General features: G+C 43.2%; 1 protein-coding gene across 3 annotated transcripts in view; it reads right to left on the bottom strand.

The window, feature by feature from the left end:
* The window catches only part of tspan15 (tetraspanin 15), a 218,495-nt gene that overhangs the window by 22,427 nt on the left and 176,707 nt on the right, over positions 1–19,361 (bottom strand). For all 3 annotated transcript variants that reach the window (XM_041209469.1, XM_041209470.1, XM_041209471.1), the window contains one exon: positions 19,042–19,158. In XM_041209469.1, coding sequence (XP_041065403.1) covers positions 19,042–19,158 — 117 coding nt within the window. The remainder of the gene's footprint in view (positions 1–19,041; positions 19,159–19,361) is intronic.

Here is a 19,361-nt window from a genome sequence, read left to right as displayed (position 1 = left end):
TTCTTTTTCACTCTCTCGCTATAAATGACCTGCTGTTTCTCTCACACTCGCTGTAAATGGCCACACTGTTTCTCTCACACTCCCTCACTGTAAATGACCATGCTGTTTCTCTTACACACTGTAAATAACAATGCTGTTGCTCTCACACTCTCTCACTGTAAATGACAATGCTGTTGCTCTCACACTCTCTCACTGTTAGGAATGATTCTGTCATTTGATTAAAAAGATGAATTTTGAATTCATTCCAGCCAAAGCACTGGCTGCAAGAAAATCCTGGAATCTGGTTTGTTAGTATCACATTTCTACACCTGCACCATTTCTTGTGTGGAATGAATTTAGTGTGAATTTCATGAATCGAGTGAGGAAATCTGTATGAATTAGAAACATATCTGTCTAACTAACTGCCCTCTCCAGCTTTCAATAGCAGTTAACAGAATGCAGATACAGTTAGTGAAAACATTAGAGCAACTAGACAGGAGACCAAATAACCCACAATGACTATTAAAATCAGAGAATAAAGAAAACTTGTCAAACTGAGGAGGTCAACATGGCAATTAAAAAACATATTCACAATGATAAGAACAAAGGATAGAGTCAACATGGGCTGATTGTTCCAATGGGTACATCAAAGGCTGGTCTGAAGTTAAGCACTCAAAATATAAAGCACAGATCGGAGTGAACCTGTTATAATGAAAAATGTTACATCACAAGTGATGTTTGATGTTAATTCGAGTACAAAAAAGGCACTGGATAATAACTGAAAAATCACAGAATTTAAATTAGCCGAGAAGAGAGCTGGGAAATGACATTAATCTAGAAGATGGCAGGTGTACCTAGAGGGGTGTTGGAGGCAGGAGTGAGTGGGAGTGTGGAAGTACCTGATGGTGGAGATAAGGGTGTTTATGGGAATGTCAGAGTACCTGAGTGAGGGGAAAGGGAGCGAGTGGGAGTGTAGAAGTACCTGAGGGTGGTGGTGGTGGTGGGGGGGCAGTGAGTGGGAACGTATGAATACTGAGGTCATGGGGGTGGGGGGAGTGAGTGGGTGTAGACCTGAAGGGGCTGGGCTCTTCATGGGTACCAAGTTTTGAGCTTCAAGTTGTGCTCTAAAATTATCCCATTTAACAGGATGGTAGTGCTACACAACACAATAAAGGGTGTCCTCAGTGCCTAGATCAGACTTTGTCTCCATAAGAACCGTGCAGTTGAGAGTCAACCACATTACTGGGGTCTGGAGTCTGGGTAAGCGCTCCTCAAAAGACATTATTGAACCAAATGGATCTTTCTAACAATCCAGTTGGTTCATGGTCACCAATGCTGATACCAGCTTTTTATTTTAGATTTATTTAATTGACTGAATTTGAATACCCCAGGTGTGAGGTGGGATTTAAACTAATGTCTCTGAATCATTAATCTAGGCCCCTGAATTACTTTTCTAGTAATATAGCTACTATTCTTCTGTACCACTAGCTCCTTTAGAGATGGGGCACAGGCACAATGGAGAAAGGGCAAGGATATGAGACAAAGATCCCAACTGGGCCTTTGCCCTTCCTCGCATCTCTTTACAGCACAGCTGAGAACAACAATTCTCTTTTAATTTTACAGCAGACATTTAAAGTCAGGAATGAAGGCTCTACAGGAGGCATACAGCCTGGGTCTGTGCTCTGCTAGTGTCGCAGTTGAGACATCATACCAGGAGCAGAGCACAGTTTTGTGTCAGTGGAGTATAGGAAAATTGCATTTGTCTATCACTCTGCAATAATATAAGAAAATTAAAGAAGATTCCTGTCAGAGGCTCAGATTTTACTGCTTCTTTTGTCTCAAGAGTTTTCAAAAAAGCACAATAAAAGGGTTTTAATATTGACTTGCAATGCTTTTATTACTAAGTAGGTTTCTCCTGGGATAATATTGTTAAACAAGTTCTAAAAACATAATTCAAGAGAAAGCCTGTCCTACATATTGCTGCAGTTATACAATCTGACTTGTGAAGCAGGAATAATGCAGTCAATTCAAATCAAAGGAGAACCTTAGTACTAACACTTCATATGCAGAGCCAATTCTCATCAACAAGTGTTACTAATCAACACATCTTTCTCCTCCTGTCTCTACTTAAAATCAAAAATACCATTGTTAGGAAGTGATTGGCAATACAGTATCCTCATGTTAACTAAGTAAGTTCAGCTTGGCTGAGTGCAACCAGATCAAGTGTTTAACTCTGGGAATTTGGTAAGTAAGGGAATTTGGTGCAGTGAGGGAGGAGGTGTTGTTCTGGTCTTTTACACATAAGGAGTGGTCCGAGAGAGGGAGTCAGAAACAGCGAAAACTGAGATCTTAAGTGCAGAGGCATTAATTAAATGAGCAGTTGGAGAGTTTTAATAGTATTTCTCTCTAAATTGTGGCAATGGTTTAAACTGAGATATAAGCAAAGTATTAAATTTATTGCTAAACTAATTAAATTCCCTAATATAACTACAAATAATCACATTTCAAAATTTGAAACCGTATTAGTTAAATAAAACACAGTAAAGATGGCAGAGCAGGCAATGTATTGCAGCTGTAGCTTGTGGGCACTGGAGGCCACCAGTGTGATCCACAGCAACCACATCTACAGGAGTGTCTGCAATGTGAGGAACTTTGGCTCCAAGTTGATGAGCTTTTCTCTGAGCATCAGACGCTGTGGTGAATCAGGGAGGATGTGACTGCAAGTAAGGCAGGTATGGGGATTGAGAAGGTAGGAGTGAGGAGGTAGGGAGAGTCAGTCGGTAGATTGAAAACAGTGCGACAGGAGAGTTGATTGGGAGATTTGAAAACAGCGCGAGAGGAGAGTCAGTTGGGAGATTGAAAAGAGCGCAAGAGGAGAGGTGACTGGTAGATTGAAAACAGCGTGAGAGAAGAGTCAGTCGGGAGAATGAAAACAGCGCGAGAGGAGAGGTGATTGGGAAATTTAAAACAACGCGAGAGGAGCGGTGATTGGGAGATTGAAAACAGCGCGAGAGGAGAGTCAGTCGGGAGAATGAATACAGCGCGAAAGGAGAGGTGATTGGGAAATTTAAAACAACGCAAGAGGAGAGGTGATTGGGAGATTGAAAACAGCGCGAGAGGAGAGTCAGTCGGGAGATTGAAAAGAGCGCGAGAGGAGAGGTGATTGGGAGATTTGAAAACAGCGCCAGAGGAGAGGTGATTGGGAGATTGAAAAAGGAGGGGAAGCTGAAGAGGAGCGACCAGCGTGTGAGTGGCCAGTGTGTAAGCGGCCCAGTGAAGGAGTGGAGCTTTGAGGCTTTGGCTCAAGAGGCTTCGGCGAGCAGAGGCTGAGGACGAGCTTGCTCCCAGTGAGGTAAGGCCGGGTAAGTTCCTTTAATTAAATTAGGAGTAGGTAATGGAGGCAGCAGTTAGGGCAGTCGAGTGCTCCGAATGCAGCATGTGGGAAGTCTGGGACAGCACAATTGTCCCTGACGAATACACCTACAAAAGATGCAGCCAGCTACAGCTCCTGACAAACCAAGTTAGGGAACTGGAAGATGAACTTCGGATCATACGGGAGGCAGAGGCAGTAATAGACAGGAGTTTCAGGGAGACAGTCACCCCTTAAAAGTCAGGAGGCAGGTAGCTGGGTGACTATCAGGAGAGGGAAGGGGAATAGACAGAAAGAGCCATTCCCATCAACAATAGGTATACCGTTTTGGTGGGGACGACCTACCATGGACAAGTTGTAGTGGTTGCGTCTCTGGCACCGAGACTGGACCCTCAGCTCAGAAATGAAGGAGGGGAAAGAGGACAGCAGTAGCGATAGGGGATTTGATAGTTAGGGGGACAGATAAGAGGTTCTGTGGGAGAAATTGAGAATCCTGGATGGTCTGTTGCCTCCCTGGTGCCAGGATCCACGATATCTTGGATCGAGTTCTCAGTATTCTCAGGAGGGAGGGTGAGCAGCCAGATGTCGTGTCCATGTAGGGACCAATAACGTAGATAGAAAGGAGGAGGAGGTCCTGCAAAGAGAGTTTAGGGAGTTAGGTGCAAAGTTGAAGGACAGGACCTCTAGGGTTGCAATCTCAGGAGTGCTACCCGTGCCACGTGCTAGTGAGGCTAGAAATAGGAAGATAATGCAGCTAAATACGTGGCTAAGGAGATGGTGCAGGAGAGAGGGCTTCATGTTTCTGGACAATTGGGCTCTATTCCAGAGAAGGTGGGACCTGTTCTGATGGGACAGTTTGCACCTGAACTGGAGGGGGACTAACATCCTTGCGGGTAGGTTTGCTAGTGTTGCTCCGGGGGGTTTAAACTATATTTGCAGGGGGAGGGGAACCAGAGTGTTAGAGCAGATAGTGAGGTGGAAGAGGATAAAGGTCAAGCGAGGAATGCATGTATAGACAGAAATCAAAGGTTTGTATGTGATAGAAATGTACTCAGGTGCATCTATTTCAATGCAAGGAGTATTGTCGGAAAGGCAGATGAGCTTAGTGCGTGGATTGGCACGTGGGATTACGGCATTATTGCTATTAGTTGCTTGGTTGCAGGAGGGGCAGGACTGGCAGCTCAATGTTCCGGGGTTCTGTTCTTTCAGATGTGATAGAGGGGGAGGGATGAAAGGGGGAGGAGTGGCATTACTAGTCAGGGAAAATATCACAGCTGTGCATAGACAGGACAGCCCGGAGGGCTCATCTACAGAAGCCATATGGGTGGAGCTGAGGAACGGGAAAGGTGTGACCACACGTATAGGGTTGTATTATAGACCGCCCAATACGCAAAGAGAATTGGAGGAGCAAATCTGTAGAGTTTTTCGAGAAGGTTACCAAGAAAGTAGATGAAGGAAAGGCTGTGGATGTTGTCTGCATGGACTTTAGTAAGGCCTTTGACAAGGTCCCACATGGGAGGTTAGTTCAGAAGGTTCAGACACTTGGTATCCATGGAGAGGTTGTAAACTGAATTCGAAATTGACTGTGTGGGAGAAGACAGAGAGTGGTAGTGGATGATTGCTTCTCAGACTGGAGGCCTGTGACTAGTGGTGTGCCTCAGGGATCTGTGCTGGGACCATTGTTGTTTGTTGTCAATTATCTGGATGATAATGTGGTAAATTGGATCAGCAAGTTTGCTGATGACACTAAGATTGGAGGCGTTGCAGAGGAAGGCTTTCAAAGCTTGCAGAGGGATCTGGACCAACTGGAAAAATGGGCCAGAAAATGGCAGTGGAATTTAATGCAGAAAAGTGTGAGGTGTTGCATTTTTGAAGGACAAACCAAGGTAGGACATACACAGTAAATGGTAAGGCACTGAGGAGTGTGGAGGAACAAAGGGATCTGGGAGTTCAGATACATAATTCCCTGAAAGTGGCGTCACAGGTAGACAGGGTTGTAAAGAAAGCTTTTGGCATACTGGCCTTCATAAATCTAAGTATTGAGTATGGGAGTTGGGATGTTATGGTGAGGTTGTATAAGACATTGGTGAGACCAACTTTGGAGTATGGTGTGCAGTTCTGGTCGCCTAACTACAGGAAGGACATCAGTAAGATTGAAAGAGTGCAGAGAAGATTTACTAGGATGTTGCCGGGTCTTCAGGAGTTGAGTTACAAGGAAAGATTAAACAGGTTAGGACTTTATTCCTTGGAACGTAGAAGAATGAGGGGAGACTTGATAGAAGTTTACAAAATTATGAGGGGTATAGACAGAGTAAATGCAAGTAGGCTCTTTCCACTTAGATTAGGAGAGATAAACACGAGAAGACATGGCTTTAGGGTGAAAGGGGAAAGGTTGAGGGGGAACATTAGGGGGAACTTCTTCACTCAGAAAGTGGTGGGAGTGTGGAACGAGCTGCCATCTGACGTGGTAAATGCGGGCTCAATCTTAAGTTTTAAGAATAAGTTGAATAGATACATGGATGGGAGAGGTTTATGGACTGGGTGCAGGTCAATGGGACTAGCGGAATAATATTTCGGCACAGACTAGAAGGGCTGAATGGCTTGTTTTTCTGTGTTGTAGTGTTCTATGGTTCTATTTTCTATGGAGTGGAAGGACCTCATTTTTTGCAATTGTCCAACAGGTTCGAGGCTCATGCAGCTTATGTGGATGAGAGCAGGGACTACAGGGAGGATGTAAAAATTGCCCACAGGGCAAGTGAGGGGAGCAACTGTAGTAGGGGACTGCATAGTCAGGGAGATAGATACTGTTCTTTGCAGCTGAGAGTGAGAGTACTGAAAACTGTGTTGCCTGCCTGGTGCCAGGATTAAGGAAATCTCCTCGGGGCTGGAGAGGGACTTAGAGTAGGAGGGGGAAGATCCACTTGATGCAGTCCACGTGGGTCCCAATAACATTGGGTTGGACTAGGAAAGGGTTCTGCTAAGAGAGTATGAACAGCTCAGGCTAAATTATAAAGCAGAACCACAAAGGCAATAACCTCTGGGTTACTGCCTGAGCCACAAACAAATTGGCAGAAGGTAAATAAGATCACTGAGTTGAATGTATGGCTCAAAGATTGGTTTGGGAGAAATGGATTTCAATTCATGGAGCACTGGCCCAGTACTGGGAAAAAAGAGCTCTACCGTTGAGACAGTCTTCACCTGAACCACGCTGGGACTGTTAAATACGAACATACGAATTATGAGCAGGAATATGCTTTTCAGCCTCTCTTGCCTGTTACGCGATAAGATCATGGCTGTGAGATTGTGGCCTCAACTCTACTTTCCTATTTATCCACTATACCTTTTGACTCTCTTGTCAATCAAGAATCTATCTAACTCAGCCTTAAAACTATTCAATGACCCTGTCTCCACTGCTCTCTGAGGAAGAGAGTTCCACAGACTAACAACCCTCAAGTGAAACAACTACTCCTCATCTCCGTCTTAATTGGGAGACCCCACTTAAGCCAACTGCCACTTTCTCCTAGCTTCCTGTACTTCCAAAATGTCTGATACCCTTAAATATTCAGATCACAGCCTTTGTCACCTTGCAGCCATGTCTCTGTAATGGCTATCAGGTCATACATATTTATTTCTAATTGAGCTGTCAATTCATCAATTTTGTTACAATTGCTATGTGCATTCAGACACAGTGCCTTTAATTCTGTCTTTTAACCATTTTTGCAAACTCTGGCCTTATCTGTTCGTGCACTCTTAAGTTTGCACTCTCTGTCCCTTCCTGTCATACTTCAGTTATTCATGTCGCTCATAAGAGTGTACCAGCAAATCAGGTCAGAATGAGGAAAAAATGGTAAAAAGACAGAGTTAAAGGCTCTTTATCTGAATGCACACAGCATCCATAACGAGATGGATGAATTGATAGCATAAATAGAAATAAATGAGTATGATATGATAGCCAGTGCAGAGGCTTGGTTGCAAAGACACCACAACTAGGATGTGAATATAGGGTCAGTTTGTGTGGAGATAAGAAATAGCCAAGGAAAGAAATCACTGGTGGTAGTAGTTTGTAACAGTAGCTACAGTCTAAGACAAAATATAAATCAAGAAATAATGTGAGCTTGTAAGAAAGGCACTACAATAATCATGGGTAATTTTAATTTTCATATGGATTTGACCAATCAAATTGGCAAAGGTAGCCTACAGGATAAGTTTATAGAGTATATTTGGGATGTTTCTTAGAACAATACATTCTGGAACTTACCAGAGAAAAGGCTATTTTCGATCTGGTAATGTACAATGGGACAGGGTTTAATTAGCTCATAGTAAAGGACCCTCTAAGTAAGAGTGATCATAGCATTGTAGAGTTTCACATTCAGTTTGAGGGTGAAAAATCTGAGTTTGAAACTAGAGTCTTAAACTTAAATAAAGGTACAGACAGATAGATGGGTGACCGCTAGAAGGGGCAGGCAGTCAGTGCAGAAATCCCCTGTGGCTGTCCCCCTCTCTAGCAGGTATACCGTTTTGGATACTGTTGGGGGGGGATGGCCTATCAGGGGAAAACAACAGCAGTAGCCAGAGCAGTGGCACTACGGCTGGCTTTGTTGTTCAGCCGGGGTGGAGGGGGGGGTCAAAGCACAGAAGAGCAATTGTCATGAGGGACTCTATAGTCAGGGGCTCAGATAGGTGCTTCTGTGGTCGTGAAAGAGATACCAGGATGGTATGTTGTCTCCCTGGAGCCAGGTTCCAGGATGTCTCTGACTGGGTTTAAGACATTCTGAAGTGGGAGGGAGAACAGCCAGAGGTTGTGGTACACATTGGTGCTAACGACATAGGCAGGAAGAGTGACGAGGTCCTGCAGTGGGAGTTCAGGGAGCTAGGCAGAAAGTTAAAAAACAGGACCTCTAGGGTTGTAAACTCAGGATTACTCCCTGTGCTACGTGCCAGTGAGGCTAGAGATAGGAAGATAGTGCAGCTAAACACGTACTTGGGACGATGATGTTATTGCTATTACAGAGACTTGGTTGAAGGATGGACAGGATTGACAGATAAATGTTCCATGATTTAGATGTTTCAGGCAGGATAGAGAGGGATGAAGAAGAGTTGCACTGCTGGTTAAGGAGAATATCACAGCTATACGACAGGAGGACACCCTGGAGGGTTCATGCAGCGAGGCAATATGGGTACAGCTCTGGAATAGGAAGGGTGCAGTCACAATGTTGGAGGTTTACTATAGGCCTCCCAATTGCCAGCAGGAGATTGAGGAACAGTTATGTAGGCAGATTTTGGAAAGATGTAAAAGCAATAGGGTTGTTGTGGTGGGTGATTTTAACTTTCCCTATATTGACTTGGAATCACTTAGTACTTGGGAAGATGATGTTATTGCCATTACAGAGACTTGGTTGAAGGATGGACAGGATTGACAGATAAACGTTCCAGGATTTAGATGTTTCAGGCAGGATAGAGAGGGATGAAGAAGAGTTGCACTGCTGGTGTAGGAGGGAGGGTTTCCGATATCTGGATCATTGGGATCTCTTCCAGGGCAGGTGGGACCTGTACAAGAAGAACGGGTTGCATCCAAACTGAAGGGGCACCAACATCCTGGCTGCAAGGTTTGCTAGTGTCACTCGGGAGCGTTTAAACTAGTATGGCAGGGGGTGGGAACCAGAGCAAACATCAGGCAAAATAAATGACTGGGAGCTAGTGAATATGGCCAGTAGGACTAAGAGGAAGAGCAGGCAGGGAGAAATTACTGAACACAGTGGGACAGGGGGTCTGAAATGCATTTGTTTCAATGCAAGAAGTATAACAGGCAAGGCAGATGAGCTTAGAGCTTGGATTAGTACTTGGGACGATGATGTTATTGCTATTACAGAGACTTGGTTGAAGGATTGACAGATAAACGTTCCAGGATTTAGATGTTTCAGGCAGGATAGAGAGGAATGAAGAAGAGTTGCACTGCTGGTTAAGGAGAATATCACAGCCTTAAGATAGGAGGACACCCTGGAGGGCTCATGCAGCGAGGCAATATGAGTAGAGCTCCGGAATAGGAAGGGTGCAGTCACAATGTTGGGCATTTACTATAGGCCTCCCAATTGCCAGTGGGAGATTGAGGAACAGTTATGTAGGCAGATTTTGGAAAGATGTAAAAGCAATAGGGTTGTTGTGGTGGGTGATTTTAACTTTCCCTATATTGACTGGGAATCACTTAGTGCTAGGGGATTGGATGGTGCAGAATTTGTAAGGTGCATCCAGGAGGGCTTCCTGAGACAATATGTAGACAGTCCAACGAGGGAAGGGGCAACATTGGACCTGGTATTAGGGAATGAACCCGGCCAGGTGGTCAAAGTTTCAGTAGGGGAGCATTTCGGGAAAAGTGACCATAATTCAGTAAGTTTCAAGGTACTGTGGATAAGGATAATAGGAATCCTTGGGTTAAGGTGCTTAATTGGGGGAAGGCTAATTATATCAATATTAGGCAGGAACTAAGGAATCTAGACTGGAGGCGGATGTTTGAGGGCAAAGCAACAACTGACATGTGGGGGGCTTTCAAACGTCAGTTGATAAGAATTCAGGACCGGCATGTTCCTGCTAGGATGAAGGATAAGTATGGCAAGTTTCAGGAATTTTGGATAATGAAGGATATTGTGAGATTGGTCAAAAAGAAAGGGAAATTTCATAAGGGCTAGAAGGCTGGGAACAAATGAAGCCCGTGGAGAATAGAAAGAAAGTAGGAAGAAACTTAAGCAAGGAATCAGGAGGGCTAAAAGGGATCATGAAAAGTTATTGGCAACCAGGATTAAGGAAAATCCCAAGGCCTTTTATAAATATGTAAAAAGCAAGAAGGAAGCCATGTAGGCCCACTCAGGGACAGAGGTGGGAATCTGTGTGTGGAGCCAGAAGAAATGGGAGAGATACTAAATGAGTACTTTTCATCAGTATTCACCAAAGAGAAGGACTTAGCATTCGATTTGTCTAGGGAAGAGTGTGAAGATAGCCTGGGTCATGTTGAGATCAAAAAAGAGGTGTTAGGCGTCTTGAAGAATATTAAGGTGGATAAGTTTCCAGGGCCAGATGGGATTTACCCCAGAGTACCGAGGGAGGCAAAGGAGGAGATTGCTGGGGCCTTGACAGAAATCTTGTATCCTCACTGGCTACGGGTGAGGTCCCAGAGGATTGGAAAATGGCCAATATTGTTCCATTGTTTAAGAAGGGTAGCAAGGAAAATCCAGCAAATTACAGGCTGGTGAGCCTTACGTCAGTGGTAGGGAAATTATTGGAGAAGATTCTCCATGACAGGATTTACTACCATTTGGTTACAAATGGGCGTATTAGTGAGGGGCAGCATGGTTTTGTGAAGGGGAGGTCGTGTCTCACTAACTTGATTGAGTTTTTTGAGGAAGTGACAAAGATGATCGACGATGGAAGGGTAGTGGATGTTATCTACATGGATTTCAGTAAGACCTTTGATAAGGTCCCTCATGGCAGACTGGTACAGAAGGTAAAGTCGCACGGGATCAGTGGTGAGCTGGCAAGATGGATACAGAATTGGCTTGGTCATAGAAGACAGAGGGTAGCAGTGGAAGGGTGCTTTTCTGAATGGAGAGCTGTGACTAGTGGTGTTCCGCAGGGATTAGTGCTGGGACCTTTGCTGTTTGTAGTATAAGTAAATGATTTGGAAGAAAATGTAACTGGGCTAATTAGTAAGTTTGCAGACGACACTAAGGTTGGAGGAGTTGCAGATAGTGAAGAGGATTGTCAAAGGATACAACGGGATATAGATCAGTTGGAGACTTGGGAGGAGAAATGGCAGATGGAGTTTAATCCAGACAATGCGAGGTAATGCATTTTGGAAGGTCTAATACAGGAAGGAATTATACAGTAAATGGCAGAACCCTTAAGTGCATCGATGGGCAGAGGAATCTGGGTGTACAGGTCCACAGGTCACTGAAAGTGGCAACGCAGGTGGATAAGGTAGTCAGGAAGGTATATAGCATACTTGCCTTCATCGGCAGGGGTATTGAGTATAAAAGCTGGAAAGTCATGCTGCAGCTGTATAGAACCTTGGTTAGGCCACACTTGGAATATTGCGTGCAATTCTGGTCGCCACATTACCAGAAGGATATGGAGGCATTGGAGAGGGTGCAGAAGAGGTTTACCAGGATGCTGCCTGGTCTGGAGGTTATTAGCTATGAGGAGAGGTTGGAGAAACCCAGATTGTTCTCACTAGAGTGACGGAGATTGAGGGTCGACTTGATAGAAGTTTACAAAACTTTGAGTGGCACGGACAGAGTAGATAGTCAGAAGCTTTTTCCCAGGGTGGAAGAGTCAATTACTAGGGGGCATAGATTTAAAGTGTGAGGAGAAAACCTGAGAGGAGATGAGCAGGGCAAGTTTTTTATGCAGAGGGTAGTGAGTGTCTGGAATTCGCTGCCAGAGGAGGTGGTAGAAGCAGGTACGATAGTGATGTTTAAGAGGCAGCTTGACAAATACATGAATAGGATGGGAATAGAGGGATACAGACCCTGGAAGTGCAAAATGTCTTAGTTTGACAGGCAATATGATCGGCGCAGGTTTGGAGGGTTGAAGGGCCTGTTCCTGTGCTGTACTTTTCTTTGTTCTTTGTTCTAAAGTAAATTACAAGGGGATGAAGACAGAGATGGCTAAAGTGGAATAGGAAAATAGGCTAAAAGATATGACAGTCGATAAGTAGTGGCAGACATTTAAGGCACCATAACTATCAACAAAGACATATTCCATTGATAAAGAAATACTCAATGAGAAGGATGCAGCAACTGTGGTTAACTAAGGAAGTTAAGGGCGGTATGAAATCAAAAGAAATGGTGTACAATGCTGCAACAATTAGTGATAGGTATTAAGATTGGGGAGATTTTAGGCACCAGCAAAGGGTGATTAAAAAATTAATGAAGACAGAGAAATTAAAGTATGAGAAAAATAGCAAGAAATATAAAAGCAGTAAAAGCTTCTACAAGTATATGAAAAGGAGAAGAGTAGCTAAAGTGAGCATTGGTCCCTTAGAGGGCGAGACTGGTGAATTAAAATGGGAAACAAGGGATGCAGAGAATTTGAACAAGTATTTTATACTATCTTCATAGTAAAAGACACAAAAAGCATCCCAAGGATAGAAGAAAATCAAGCGGGAAAAAAAAGGGAGGCATTAAACAATGACAAAAAAAAACGAGAAAACTAATGAGACCAAAGGTGGTTAAGTCCCCTGGACCTGGCCTGCATCCTAGGGTATTAAAGGAAGAGGCTGCAGAGATAGTGGATGCATTGGTGGTAATCTTCCAATATGTTTCAGATTCTGGAAAAGACTCTGTGGATTAGAAAACTATAAATGTAACACCTCTATTCAAAGGAGGAGGAGACCGAAAGCAGGAAACTACAGGCCAATTGGCCTAACATCTGTCGTTGGGAAAATGCTCGAATCATTATTGAAAAAGTAGTAGTAAAACACTTAGAAAATCATAATACAATCAGGCAGCATCAAACATTATAATGGGAATATATTACATATTATTTACGTATTATATTAGCATCAAATATCTTTTGTGAAAAGAAAATCATGTTTAACAAATTTATGCGAGTTCTTTGAGGATGTAACAAGCCTAGGGCAGATAAAGGGGAACCTGGAGGCGTAGTGTATTTGGATTTTCAAAAGGTATTCAATAAGGTCCCACATAAAAGGTTATGACACTAGGTAAGAGCTGATGATATTGTGGATGATGTATTAGCATGGATAGAGGATAGGCAAACTAACAGGAAACAGAGAGTCAAGATAAACAGGTTATTTTCAGGTTGGCAAACTGTAACTAGTAGAGTCCTTATAGAGTACTGGGACCTCAATTGTTTATGATCCATATTAATGACTCAGATGAAGTGACAGACCAAAATGTATTGCTGATGATATAACGGTAGATAGGAAAGCAAGTTGTGAGGAGGATACAAAGAGTCTGCATAGGGATATAGATGGGTTAAGTGAGTGGGCAAAAATTTGGCAGAAAAAATAGAAAAGCAGAAAATTATTTCAATGGAGAGAGATTGCAGAATGCTGTGGTGCAGAGGGATCTGGATGTCCTCATACATGAATTCAAAAAGTTAGCATGCAGATACAGCAAGTAACTAGAAAGGCAAATGAAATGTTGGTCTTTATTGCCATGTAAGGAAGTCATGCTACAACTGTACAGGGCATTGATGAGACCACATATCAAGTACTGTGTACAGTTTTGGTCTCCTTTCTTAAGGAGGGATATACTTGGTTTGGAAGCAGTTTAGAGAAAGTTCACTGGTGTGATTCCTGGGGTAGAGTCATAGAATTATACAGCATAGAAACAGATCCTTCGGCCCATAGTGTCCATTCTGGCCATCAAGCACCAGTCTATTCTAATCCTATTTTCCAGCACTTGGCCCATAGCCCTGTATGCTATGCCATTTCAAGTGCTCATTGAAATACTTCTTAAATGTTATGATGGTTCCTGCCTCTACCTCCCCCTCAGACAGTGTGTTCCAGATTCCAACCACCCTGTGGGTAAAAAACATTTTCCTCAAATCCCCTCTAAACCTCCTGCCCCTTAAATCTATGGCCCCTGGTTACTGACACCTCCGCTAAAGGGAAAAGTTCCTTCCTATCTACCCTATCTATGCCCCTCATAATTTTGTATACCTCTATCAGGTCCCCCTTCAGTCTTCTATGCTCTAAGGAAAATAACCCTAGCCTATCCAGTCTCTCTTCATAGCTGAAACATCCTGGTAAATCTCTCCTGCACCCTCTCCAGTACAATCACATCCTTCCTATAGTGTGGTGACCAGAACTGCACACAGTACTCCAGCTGTGGCCTAACTAGCATTTTATACAGCTCCAACATAACCTCCCTGCCCTTATATTCTATGCCTCGGCTAATAAAGGCAAGTATCCCATGTGCCTTCTTAAACACCTTATCTACCTGTGCTGCTGCCTTCAGGGATCTATGGACATGTACACCAAAATAAAATATGGATATAATTCTCTGTATTCCCTTGCCATGTTAATCCTCCCAAAATCCATCACCTTGCACTTCTCAGGATTAAATTCCATTTGCCACTGCTCTGCCCATCTTACCAGCCCATCTATATAGTCCTGTAATCTTAGGCTTTCCTCCTCACTATTTACGACACCAACAATTTTCATGTCATCTGTGAACATACTAATCATATCTCTTATATTCATGTCTAAGTCATTAATGTACACTACAAACAGCAAGAGTCCCAGCACCGATCCTGTGGTGCATCACTTCTCACAGGCTTCCAATCACAGAAGCAACCTTCGACCTCTACCCTCTGCCTCTTGACACTAAGTCAATTTTGGATCCAGTTTTTCAAATTGCCCTGGATCCCATGGGCTCTTACTTTCTTGACCATTCTCCCATGTGGGACTTTGTCAAAAGCCTTTCTGAAGTTCATGTAGACAACATAGAACCATAGAAAAGTTACAGCACAGAAGGAGGTTACTCGGCCCATCTTGTCCATGCCAGCCCGAGGACACCCAGGTGCCCTTTCTAATCCTACCTTCCTGCACCCAGCCCATAGCCCTGAAGCTTACAGCTTACAGGGTTTAGAGTTTCTGCCTCTACCACCAACTTGGGCAGCGAATTCCAGACACCCTCTACCCTCTGCGTAAAAAGGTTCTTCCTCATGTCCCCGCTACACCTTCTGCCACTTATCTTGAATCTATGTCCCCTGGTTCTAGAATTCTTCACCAAGGGAAACAATTTTATCCTGTTCACTCTGTCTAATCCCCTCATAATTTTGTATAACTCAGTCAAGTCGCCTCTCAGCCTTCTTTGTTCTAAGGAAAATAACCCCAACATATCCAATCCTTCCTCGTAGCTACACTTTTCTAACCCTGGCAACATTTTTGTAAACCTCCTCTGCACTCTCTCCAGAGCTATTATGTCCTTCCTGTAATGTGGTGACCAGAACTGCACACAATATTCCAGTTGTGGCCTCACCAGTGTTTTATACAATTCCAACATTATATCCTTACTTTTATATTCTATACCTCTGCCAATGAACGAGAGCATTCCATATGCCTTCTTTACAACTTGTCGACTTGAACTGCTGCCTTCAGGGGCCTATGTACTTTATGCCAAGATCTCTCACTTCATCCACCCCTCTTAGTATATTCCCATTTATTGTGTAATCCCTGTAACTGTTTGATCTCCCTAAATGTATGACCTCACACTTCTCTATGTTAAAATCCATCTGCCACTTTACCGCCCACTCCATCAAAACGTCTATATCGTTTTGGAGATTATGGCTATCCTCTACAGTATCCACTACTTGGCCAATCTTTGCATCACCTGCAAATTTCCCAATCGTGCAATCCACGTTCACGTCCAAATTGTTGATATATAACACAAACAGCAAGGGTCCCAACATCAACTGCACTTCCCTCATTTACACAACTGGCTACCTCCTTGAAAAATTCAATCAAATTTGTTAGACAGATCTTTCCCTGACAAAGCCATGCTGACTACCCCTGATTAATCCCTGCCTCTCCAAGTGGAGATTAATCCTGTCCCTCAGAAATTTTTCCAATAGTTTCCCTATCACTGATGTTAGGCTCACTGGCTTGGAATTACCCTTCTTGAATAATGGTACCACATTCGCTGTCCTCCAGTCCTCTGGCCCCTCTCCTGTGGCCAGAGAGGACTTGAAAGTTAGTGTCAGAGCCCCTGCAATCTCCTCCCTTGCCTCATATAGAGGCCTGGAATACATCTCACCTGGGCCTGGGGATTTATCCATTTATAAGACCGCTAAAACCGCTAATACATCCTCCTGTTTAATGCTAATTTGTTCAAGTATATCACAGTCCCCCTCCCTGATTTCTACACCTACATTGCCCTTCTCCATAGTGAACACAGATGAAAAATAATCATTTAAAACCTCACCAACGTCCCCTGGCTCCACACACAGATTGCCACTTTGGTCCCTAATGGGCCTTAGTCTTTCCCTGGTTATCCTCTTGCCCTTAATATACTTATAAAATGCCTTTGGACTTTCCTTTATATTGCCCGCCAGTGTTTTTTCATGCCCCCTCTTCGCTCTCTTTAAGTACCCCCCTACACTTTCTATGCTCCGCTGTTTTCAGCCCTCTGTATCTACCATAAGCCTCCTTTTTTTCCTTATACAATCCTCTATACCCCTTGACATTCAGGGTTCCCTGAACTTGTCGGTCCTACCCTTCAACTATACGAGAATATGTTTTCCCTGAATGCTCACTGTTTCCTTTCTGAATGGCTCCCACTGGTCTGATGTAGGCTCTCCTACAAGTAGCTGCTCCCAGTCCACTTTGGTCTTATCAATTCAGGACCTTTATTTCTGGTCCATCTTTGTCCTTTCCCATGACTACCTTAAATCTTACAGAGTTATGGTCATTATCCCTGAAATACTCCCCCACTGACACTTCTGAATGGGGATGAAGGGGTTGTCTTATGAAGAAAGGTTGAGCAGGTTGGGCCTATGGCCTATACTCAATGGAGTTTAGAAGAATAACAGGTGATCTTATTGAGATATACAAGATTCACAGGAGGCTTGACTGGCTAAATATTGAGAAAATGTTTCCCCTCATGGGGAAAATAAGTTTAAAAATAAGGGGTCTCCCATTTAAGATGGAGATGAGGAGGAATTTCTTCTCTCAAATGATAGTTAGTCTTTGGAATTCTCTTCCCCAGAGATCAGTGGAGGATGGGTTATTGAATATATTCAACGCTGAATTAGACAGATTTTTTATCTATATGGGCATTAAAGGTTATGTTTGGGGGGGGTGGCAGGAGGAGCAGGTAAGAAAGTAAGAAAGTGGAGTTAAGGCCGCAGTCAGATCAACCATAATCTTATTGAATGGCACAGCAGGTTCAAAGGGCTGGATGGGCTACTCTTGCTCCTATTTCTAATGATTTAACAGTTATCAGGATCCAGAGAAAAGATACAAGTTAATTAGAGTTCACAAATAAAAAGGTCTGCGATATATTTAATCATTTCCACACTTTTAAGTAAGAAAGAATAAAGATAGGGTCTAATGAAATTAACAACTAATGCAGAGCCATTAGTCAGTTGTTAAGGAATATTACTCAGATGCTGGTTTTAAATTAAACTGTGCAAGCAGAATTAGGGAACAGATCCAAGCTAGTAGAAGATAATTTAAGGTTAAATATTCAAAAATTCTTATCTACAATTTGTAATCAATGAGTTGAATAAGTTTCTACATAGAGAAATAAAGGCCAAAACCTTGGAATCTTTAAGAAACAAATGGATATACAATGGGAGAGGGGTTACGTTGGATCTCTCTGGATGGAGGATCTAAGGTGAGGTGAATGGTCTTCCACATCAGCAATCATCTTTGGATTCTATGCGTGTACTGTACTACCTGTCCACATTGCACTATTCGTCTAACACACACCGCCTCCCTCCTGGGATAAAGTCACTACATAAATTGCACTAGTGTAAAAGTCATTAGGATTACAAAAATCTGTTCACTGCTGTGAAATACACAGCACCTCAGGGCATTATTAAGGAATCTTATTGGAATTTCTTTAGTTCTGGGCTCTGCTTTCACAATACAACAATAACAAAAAGTTGCAAGAGCGCTTAATAAAGCATTCCCTTCCGAGCAGCATTGTGGGTGTACCTTGAAGCAGTGCTTCAAGAAGGCAGCTCGTCACCACCTTCTCAAGGGCAATTAGGGATCAGCAATAAATGCTGTCCTAGCCGGTGACACGCATGACTTGTAAATAATAAAAAATGTATCCTCGGCTTTATAAATAGGAGCCTAGAGTACGAAAACATGTTAAAACTGTGTAAAACACTGGTTCAGCCTCAAATAAATATTGTGTCCTGTTTTGGGCACCACACTTTAAGGAGGATGTGAAGGCATTAAAGAGGGTGCAGGAAAGATTCATGTGAATGGTTTCAGGAATGAGGAACTTCAGTTACATAGATAGATTGGAGATGTTGGGGCTGTTCTTCTTGGAGAAAATTAAAGGCAATTTGATAGAGGTGTTCAAATCATGAAGGGTCTGGAAAGAGTAGATAAAGGGAAACTGTTTTCATTGGTGGAAGGATTACGAATGAGGGTGGGCAGATTTAAGGTAATTGGCAAAAGAATCATGGTGACTTGAGAAAAAACTTTTTCACGCAGCGGTTGGGATCTGGAATGCCCTGCCCGAGAGTGTAGTGGAGGCAGGTTTAATCGAGGCACTCAAGAGGGAATTAGATCACTATCTGAAAAAGAAAAATCTGCCGGGCTATGCAGGAAAGCTGGGGAAGTGGCACTAGGCAAAGTAATCCTTTAGAGAGCCAGCACTAAAGGCTGAATAGCCTCCTTCAGTGCTTTAACCATTCTACGATTCCACAAAAAGTGGATGTCTTGCCTATCAGGATTTATTTTGTATTTTAACTGTCTACCTTCTCTTTAGCTTTGATTTTTAATGAGCTTCTTGTGCTGAATGACAGAAAGAAGCAAACACTAATGGCTCATTCACTCATGGATTAAGGCTGGTGAGTCTGCGTGGAAGCTGGGGGCTTGGGTTTCATGCAGATCTGCAGGGTACCATGCCAAGTCTACACAAGCAACATTTCGGAAAGTCCTGATGATTCCATGCTTTGATCATGAAATAAGCCCATAGCAAAGCCAACGTTACCTGTGGTGCAATTATACCCAGCAGAAGGCCAGCCATTGCTGCATAGTGTCCCAAGAACCAATTCAGCACTGCATCTGTGCATCCACCGACGTAGATGATATGAAAGAGATTCAAACGCTGTGGATAAAATGTGAAATATGGATCAATTCCTCTTAATAGTTTGATGAAATATAACTTCTGATCCACATGTACTGAATGGAGATCAGGACCTTCTCCACCAATGAGACAAGAATCAAGAAAAAAGTGAACTTTTCATGTAGGAGCCTGTGCACCAGAACCAACTCGTGCACAGGACACGGAACCAGCCTGCACAAAGGACA

This window comes from Carcharodon carcharias, chromosome 17, assembly GCF_017639515.1.
Source record: "Carcharodon carcharias isolate sCarCar2 chromosome 17, sCarCar2.pri, whole genome shotgun sequence".
Classification (NCBI taxonomy): domain Eukaryota; kingdom Metazoa; phylum Chordata; class Chondrichthyes; order Lamniformes; family Lamnidae; genus Carcharodon; species Carcharodon carcharias.
This window is presented reverse-complemented; position numbering and strand designations above follow the sequence as displayed.